This window comes from Callorhinus ursinus, unplaced genomic scaffold (assembly GCF_003265705.2).
Source record: "Callorhinus ursinus isolate GAN/ISIS: 27379988/994484 unplaced genomic scaffold, GSC_fseal_2.0 scaffold2244, whole genome shotgun sequence".
Classification (NCBI taxonomy): Eukaryota; Metazoa; Chordata; class Mammalia; order Carnivora; family Otariidae; genus Callorhinus; species Callorhinus ursinus.
Genome location: NW_027399298.1, coordinates 1 through 8,217, shown reverse-complemented (window position 1 = coordinate 8,217; position 8,217 = coordinate 1). Strand labels below are relative to the sequence as shown.

Below are 8,217 nucleotides of genomic sequence, written 5' to 3'. Positions count from 1 at the left end.
CACAACCAGCTGTCCTGAGAGATGAAAGGTAGGGCAGGAGCAAGTGAGGTTCTGGTTCCTGCAGCAGTCAAGAATGGAACCCTCTGAGCTAGATGGAGGGTGAGAGGATGCTGGTGGCTAGAGGCACTTTCTGACTCCCAGCTATGGAGGGCTGTCACACTGTCAGGGGTGTGGCCCAAGACAGGTGTGGGGTTTTCCACAAGTCACAGAGATGCCCAACATTAATGCAAGGCAGCCTGGGCGGGGAGCTGAATGTTGATACTCCCCAAAACCCCACGCTGTGCATTCTTAGTCCAGTACTTTAGAGGTGAAGAAACTTAAGTCACAGACAGGGGACATCGGGGCCCAAGATCACACAGGTTCGTCAGAGGAACCCAGCTGCAAACTCAGGTCAGCCTGACCTACCCGGGGCCTAAGCTCTGACTCCTCTATCCTCCATGTTGCCTTTTTTTTTTTTTTTTTAAGATGTTATTTATTTATTTGAGAGAGAGAGAGGAAGAGTGGGAAAGGGAGCCCGACACGGGGCTTGATCCCGGGACCCTGAGATCATGACCTCAGCTGAAGTCAGACACTTAACTGACTGAGCCACCCAGGCGCCTCCCCGCCTCCATGTTGCATTTGCATCCAGCTGGACATGTACATATATTTTATGCAAGTTTGAAGCATGTGGGTTTGGAAACACCAGATACAGAAGAATTACTAACATCTCATTTGATGCTGCCAATTTGAAACAGTGTAGACCTTTCACAGAGATGGGAGGGAATAATTCTTGCATCTGCCTAGCTGCGGCCGGTGAGGCCTGTAAGAATGTATCCCCTGGTAAGAGGCTTGCCTACATTTCACGCAAGAGCCCACCTGGACTGTTCAGAGGTCCAACCAGGTTGGTTAGGGTCCAACCACCTGCCCCAGACAACAGCCCCCTTTGCTCCCACCCCTACCCCGCAGTACAGTCTTGTTCAGGGGACATTGGAGCCGGGGATGTGGAGCTATTTTGTGTACAGAGGAAGACTTGTTGCCATTTTTATTTCATTTCCAATACATTAATTTATGAATTTATCAAACAATTAGCATTTCTCTAAATATCAGGGAATCAAGATCCCTCTGGTCTAATTACACATTATGGAGATAATTTTATTTTATTATTTTTTAAATATTTTATTTATTTATTTGACAGAGAGAGACACAGCGAGAGAGGGAACACGAGCAGGGGGAGTGGGAGAGGGAGAAGCAGGCTTCCCGCGGAGCGGGGAGCCCGATGCAGGTCTCGATCCCAGGACCCTGGGACCATGACCTGAGCCGAAGGCAGACGCCTAACGACTGAGCCACCCAGGCGCCCCTATAGGGATAATTTTAAAATAAGAAGTTTTAAGAAATTAAGTGTCTCCAAACATTCAAACAGTGCCTGAAATATTAATGTCTCCAAGCTTTTGGTTAAATCACGAGTTTAATATATGAGATTTTCTTAAATTCTTTCAAAGTGAGCAATATTTACACACGAGTATTCCAAAATTGATGTGCTCTCGTGCATCTCGAGGATTTGCATTCTAAGGACAGTTATGGCTGAGATAGGTGCCTATATAAGGAGGGAGGGAGGGAGGAAGGCAGGCAGAAAGAATGAACGAACGTGACACAGATTAATTCCGTACTTCCTTAAAACAGTGGGTAACATGCACGGGGGAACATTATCGTACCACCTGTGTGCGAAGATGAAGGACCCTGAAAAACCAGCAACCCTCACCGTGGAGCAACAAAGGGAACTCTTACTCTGCGCCAGCGGTCGTCCGAGGGCATCGAGGCCGCCTTTCCTTTGGTTTTTATGTGCGACAGACACTCAGCTTGTCCCAGGGAGAAAGGACCCAGGAATCGATACCGTGATGTGCCAGCAACACCTAGACGACCCAAGACGAGCAAATCTGGGAAAGAACGTGGTGCGCGGCCGGTTTAGCAAGGGAAACAGGTGCTTCAGGGACGTCTCGGAGAACAACTCAGACTCAAGCACACTTGAGGCTGGGGGCTTGCACCTCTGGGTGTAGGGGCTGCCAAACTGGTGTCCACCCTTCGCAGGCCACACAGAGGCCACACCCGAGCACAGGCCTCCGGAGGCGGAGCTGGGGTCGGCCTTCCCGGGCTCGCCGCCCGAGCGCCACCGGTCTGAGCCCGCCCCTCCCACTGGGCTTTGTCCTTAAAGCCCCAGGCTGGGGTCGCCTCCAGGGACCTCAGCCGCTTCCGCTTCTGCGAGTCCGGCGTTTAGCCTCGGGGCCGCTTGGGCGCGGGCCGGGCTCCCGGGACCCCGAGCGGAGGACGCCCAGCCAGGCGACTCCCCGCCTCAGGCGCACCGGCCCACGGACGCGGGGGCGCGCCCGCGGGACTCCATTTCCCAGCGCGCTGCGCGGAGCCGCCTGGCCGTGGCCACGGACGTCGGAAAGGGCTCCGCCCACCCGGCCGCAGGGCGGGCGGGAACTACGCTTCCCAGAAGGCGCCGCGCGTGCGTCCGCGGCGCGCATTGGGCCAGCGAGGGCTTGCGGGGGCCGGACTTCCGGCGTCCGGGACTGTCACTTCGCTGCGGGGCGTGGGGCCACACCGGTGTTGGGCACTGCAGCGCGGCGGGCCCGGCTCGGCCTTCCAGGAGCCTCGGAGAGCCGGGCGAGGGCCGCGACGAGGGCGCGAGCGGAGGGCCGCTAGGCGCACGCCGTGGTCCCCGGCGACGGTCGCGCCCCCCGAGCCTCGGTTTCTCCGGGTGTAGCCCGGGCCGCCCCGCGGGGCTGTGGGGCGGTGCCCCGCGTCACGTGCTCTCCGACCCCCGGGCGGCCGGGGAGACGGCGTCCTGGGCGTCTGTGCCCCAGACGGCGGAGAGACTGAGGCCCGGAGCCGGGACGTCCGCGTAGCCGTCGCTTTCTGCGCGTCCGCAAGTACAGGTTCTGATGGCGACCGCGGCGCTGACGGACCCGGCGCAGGTGAGTAGAGGAAGCGCAAGACCCCCTCCCGCCCCGGCCACCTCGACCCCGCCCGGGAGGGACCCGAGTCTCGGCTCAGGGGGGGACTTTACCCGAACGTCCTGTCTCCCCTCTCGGTTCGTCCTGGGCCCCGGCGTTCAGGCCAGTGGAGCGTGCACGTGTGAGATCCCCACCTCGGGCAGCCAAGGGAGTGAGGTGTAGAAGGAAGTTCCGAGCGGAGGGTCCCGCACGTGCAAAAGCGGGGAGGGGAGACGGAGCCTAGGCGCTTCGGGAACCGAGCTTCCCGACGTGAGCACGGGGGAGAAATGGCAGGCTGAGGAGTTGTGTCGGGAGCCGGGGGAGGATGCGAGCGGAGACTGGACGTGCTTTAAGTTAGGGTCTTTAGAAGTATCCCACGGTTTGCTTGGCGGAGAAACGACGCAGAGCGGGGGTGGCCGTGTGCAGGGGCCGGGCGCTGCCACAGCCCCGGTGGCGGAAGACGGCACCTGCGGCACGCCGGGCCAGTGGAGATGGGGAAAGTGGTCGGATTCTGGAGCGATCTGATGTCTCAGGTGCGGCGTGGGAGCCAGTGGCCCGAGTGGAGCACAGTCCCAGGTTTTCTGGCCTGAGCACCCAGAAGAACAGAACTGCTGTAGACGGACACAGGCATTTGAAGGGAAAGCAGGCTTCAGAGTAAGATCAGGGAATCTGTGCTGTCCCGGAGTGGAGGTATCACGTGGACCTGGAATTGCAGATGTCCGAGGACACAGTCCTGATATTCTGAGCCGGCAGGGCCTGGGAATCACATTGAGGAGGAAGGAATCCTGTGGACTCAGCCAGGGATGCGTAGCACTCCAGGGAGGTGAAGACAGGCTGGTAGCCCCTGGGGCTCTGGGAGGAAGTCAAGTGGCCTAAGGCAGGGTTTTGGCCAGGGAAATGGGGGGGAGGGGTGGGCGTGGTTATGGAGGGAGGAGGAAACTGGCTTCCTGTGTGCTCACCAGATCCTTGGGCCCCCTCCTGTAGTGACTGGAGGGGATCAGCCAGCCAGTCCTTCATGCTGGAGGAGCAGCCTTGGGATGTCAGGCAAGTTCAGCAGAAGGGGGCGTCCCTCCAGGCCTGGGCAGGTCCTGGCGGGTCCATAGCTGGGACTTGTACAACTGCTCGTTACAGGAACGGTTAAGGGCATGTCTGGGGAGGGTCAGTTTGTGCAAAGGCTGGAGCACAGGTGGGCACCTGGGCCTGCCCTTGGGGTGGCAGCCATCTGAAGGCCGTGAGCTTGCTCTGGCTGCCTTGTGTGAGTGGCCAGTGGAGAGGCCGAGAAGGCATCTGTGCCCTGGACCGGTAGGGTGTAGGGGAGAGGAGAGAAGTTTCGTCTGCAGAGTTGCAGAGCTTGGGGGGGCGGGGGGGGGGGGAGGAAGGTAAGCCTCTGAGGGACATGGGGAAAGGCAGCCTTTGGGACAGGGAGGTGGGTCCTGGGTCCTAGAGCCATAGCTTAGACCGTGTCCATCTTCCCCTGCCCGCTGTTGTAGGGCCTGATGGCCTTTGAGGATGTGGCCGTGTACTTCTCCCAGGAGGAGTGGGAGCTCCTGGACCCAGCCCAGAGGGCCTTGTACTGCCACGTGATGCTGGAGAACTTCACACTTGTGGCCTCGCTGGGTAAGGCCCTGGGTTTTCCACGGGAAGCTCAGTTGTTGCCAGCACTAACCCCATATCTCCTGTTGGCCTATGAGCAGCCTCACACCAGCTGGCTGAGTGTCCCTGTGCCGCCGTGGCGCCTCTGTGTTCAGCCTCGGCCCCTTTCATCTGCTGCTGCCAACACGGTTCTCCTCACAGGGACCATTGCACTTTTCCTGTGAGTCCTGCCCTGTGGTGTGGTCTTCTTGGGTGCACGGATGACACCATCTATGTCCCATAAAGTCGTGACTCCTGTCCTCTGTTGTGCTGGGCCTGGCCCCTCACTTGCTTGTCTTTTCTCACAGGACTCTCTGCCTCAAGACCCCGGGTAGTCATCCAGCTTGAGCGTGGCGAGGAGCCCTGGGTTCTCGGTGGGACGGTTGCGACACCAGCCAGGAATGCTCACAGGAAGCCCAGCCCTGGTGAGTGGGGACTCAGAGGGTGTGAGCTTGGGCCCACCGGCGGCCAGGCTTCTGTCCCCCTTTCCCTGCCTTCCTGGAGACTCTCATCTCTTGCCTCCCACCTGACTCCGTCCTGTTCTCCTTCTACCATCAGCCCCTCCTGGAGGCTCTGGCCTTGGCTCGCCCACCAAGGGGGAGCTCCCGTGGGACCCCATTCCGGGCACCGGGGCACAGCCTTTACCAGGACGCTCCTGGTCCTGCTTTCATGGAGTTGACCATGCTAGGGGAGAGGCAGCGGGGAAACAGAGTTTGTGAGTAAAGCCTATAGCGGCAGGTAGCCATCCGTGTAAGGAGCAAAAGGAGGCTGGAGGAGTCCCCCGAGACAGAAGGGAATGACACACACTGGTCTGGCTGCTGCTTTCCTCCCCAGCTCGCGCACGGTCCTTGGCATCCCCTTTGTCTGACCGCTAGGCCTGCCCTGGTCATCCCGTCTCGGCCAGCATGACCCAGGGTCTACCATTTCTGTGCCTTCAGGTTCCCGTCACCTGGCATACGACAGGGTTGTTCCAGGAGCAGCAGAACTGCCAGGGGCCTTCCATGACGGCTCCCCTCCAGCACCTACGAGGGTCCTCCCCTTTGCTGGCATCTGTGAGCGTGGGAAAAGCCTGGAGGGCTGGCGGGGCACCTCCCCCTCTCAGGAGAAAAAACCCACAGGGGTGTCTGTAATCTACTGGGAACGGCTCCTGCTAGGTCCTGGCGGTGGGGAGGCCAGTGTCAGTCTGCGGCTGACCTCCCCACTGAGGACGGTCGAGGAGAGCCCACCAAGAGAGAAGGCCCTTGTGACCCGCCCCATGCCAGGCAAGCAGCTAAGGGCATGTGGGGGCCAGAAGCCATATGGGCGGGAGGCCCCTGGAAGCGCTTTTCCCAAAATTCCAGAATTTGAGTCTGGTCTCACCTCTGGGGAAGGAGGAAAGAGTCCAGCTAGCCACAAGCCTCATGGACTCCCTGCTGGCCAGGAGCCCCCAACCTGGGATCAGCTGGGCAAGGCCCTCCACCCAGGCCCTGGCCTCCTTCCCGGGGAGAAGCCCTTCGAATGCAGGGCGTGCAACAAAGTATTCGTGAAGAGCTCGGACCTGCTCAAGCACCTGCGCACACACACTGGAGAGCGGCCATACGAATGCGCGCAGTGCGGCAAGGCCTTCAGCCAGACGTCGCACCTGACGCAGCACCAGCGCATCCACAGTGGTGAGACGCCCTACGCGTGCCCGGCCTGTGGCAAGGCCTTCCGGCATAGCTCCTCACTGGTGAGGCACCAGCGCATACACACAGCCGAGAAGTCCTTCCGCTGCAGTGAGTGTGGCAAGGCCTTCAGCCACGGCTCCAACCTCAGCCAGCACCGCAAGATCCATGCAGGCGGGCGGCCCTACGCGTGTGCCCAGTGTGGCCGCCGTTTCTGCCGCAACTCACACCTCATTCAGCATGAGCGCATGCACACAGGGGAGAAGCCTTACACTTGTGCCCTTTGTGGTGCCGCCTTCAGCCAGGGTTCCTCACTCTCCAATCACCAGCGTGTGCACACAGGCGAGAAGCCCTTCGCCTGCGTACAGTGTGGCCGCGCCTTCAGCCACAGCTCTAACCTCACGCAGCATCAGCTGCTGCACACGGGCGAGCGGCCCTTCCGCTGCGGGGACTGCGGGAAGGCTTTTGCCAAGGGCGCGGTGTTGCTCAGCCACCGACGCATCCACACGGGTGAGAAGCCCTTTGTGTGCGCACATTGTGGCCGCGCCTTCCGCGAGCGCCCGGCCCTCTTCCACCACCAGAGGATCCACACGGGAGAGAAACCTGTGCGCAGGCCCCGGCGTGGGGCAGGCCTGACCCCCCAGGCCAGGCCTTCTTCGGTGGTGTCGTCAGAGGGCTCACTGGGGAGGGAAGCGGGGTCCACTTCTGCCTCAGGTCCGGCCGCAGTTTCGAAGCCTGCTGAAGCCTGAGTTCACAGCTCCAACCTTCCCAGGCTTGTCGTAAAACACCCACGTTCCCTGCGTACCCACATTTTGGAGAAGACCCGTGTGTGCGCTGTCGGTCCGTCTGCACATGGTGACGACGTTTGCCATTTCAGCTACGGCTCACTCCAACCCTACGTGGTCAGCCTGCAGATCTAGCAGGGGCGTATTCCCCCCATTTGGATGCTGGGACTTTGGCAGGGCAGAGACTCGGCAGTAGAGTGCCGTTTCATGCCTATTACGACTGTGGGTGCTCAGGTGAGGAGGGGGACTGCTGGAACGCTGGGGAGGCAGTCCTAGAAGTTTCCGCTGTCCATGCACAGACTGGCCGCCAGGCCGACCCTCAGGATATTCTCCAGGGCCTCCTGAGAGCGGACCCAGTGGCTAGGAGGTCATGTGGGGGCCAGGTGTTGACCTTGGGCTCTGTCTCAGCTTCCACCTCTGGGGAAAAGAGCGGACGAGAGAGGGAGAGAGATTCAGGCCTACAGAGGGATCCTGACAGGCAGGATCTTGCTGAGGGTCAGCGTGTGCCAGTTGCCAGCCCTGTGAGGTGGCTGCTGTGGCTGGTATCCCCACTCAGATGAGGAAATGGAGGCAGAGAGAGGGGATGTGAGTTGTACACAGCAGAGCCAGGACTTGAATCCAGGCCACAGGCCCAGCATCCAGACAGCTCACCAGTCTGCCCCCGGGGTTTTAACAGCCATGCTCGGCCTGCCAGTGTGAGAGCTGGGTGATGCCAGGCCTGCCTGCCCGCTCATGGCAGTCCCACAGTGGGCGGTCCCTGGGGTGGGGAGAGGGAGACAGACATCAAGACTGATAGGTCTTGAGCCATGTTCTTTCATTCGCTTTCTCATCCAAGCCTTAGCATTGGCCACGTCCCGTTGTTACCAAAGGCACCGCTACCGGAGCCTTTATATTCCCCCCGCCCTGACGAGAGGTGATCATAACCACAGGTTTGGAGGAGACCACATGGGACTCCTTGTTTCTCCCCGTGGCCCTCAGCAGACCAGGGCCCATCCTGCCGTCAGTCCTCACACCCAGGGATGTTAGTGGTCTCTCTACTTGGGAACAAAAAAGAAAGAGCAAAAATTAGAAGTTGGAATGGATGCACCTTGTGTAAATCCTCGCACAGCACTGTGGAAGTCCACAGCCTCAGCCTCCCCTCCCAGCCTCCAGGTCATGGTTCAGAAGGGTTTAACGGCACAGTCC

The 8,217-nt window shown here is 60.0% G+C and overlaps 1 protein-coding gene across 3 annotated transcripts; it reads left to right on the top strand.

Moving 5' to 3' along the window:
* Nucleotides 1-1,723: 1,723 nt before the first annotated feature.
* Nucleotides 1,724-7,073, top strand: LOC112819072 (uncharacterized). Of its 3 annotated transcripts, XM_073890696.1 has the most exons (5): nucleotides 1,724-2,954; nucleotides 3,957-4,016; nucleotides 4,463-4,589; nucleotides 4,913-5,029; nucleotides 5,543-7,073. In XM_073890696.1, the coding sequence occupies exons 3-5, from the start codon at nucleotides 4,469-4,471 to the stop codon at nucleotides 6,994-6,996; spliced, it is 1,692 nt and encodes a 563-aa protein (XP_073746797.1). In that variant the 5' UTR covers nucleotides 1,724-2,954; nucleotides 3,957-4,016; nucleotides 4,463-4,468; the 3' UTR covers nucleotides 6,997-7,073. The 3 variants fall into 3 exon arrangements, with proteins under 3 accessions (XP_073746797.1, XP_025721888.1, XP_073746798.1); XM_025866103.2 differs by lacking the exon at nucleotides 3,957-4,016; XM_073890697.1 differs by lacking the exon at nucleotides 1,724-2,954 and having other exon boundaries at nucleotides 3,905-4,016.
* The last annotated feature ends 1,144 nt before the right edge of the window (nucleotides 7,074-8,217 follow it).

Coding starts and splice junctions, on each gene's coding strand:
- LOC112819072 (XM_025866103.2), top strand. CDS start 2,922: ATGGCGACCGCGGCGCTGACGGACCCGGCGCAG. Junction 4,590..4,912: donor CACACTTGTGGCCTCGCTGG/GTAAGGCCCTGG, acceptor CTTTTCTCACAG/GACTCTCTGCCTCAAGACCC. Junction 5,030..5,542: donor TCACAGGAAGCCCAGCCCTG/GTGAGTGGGGAC, acceptor CTGTGCCTTCAG/GTTCCCGTCACCTGGCATAC.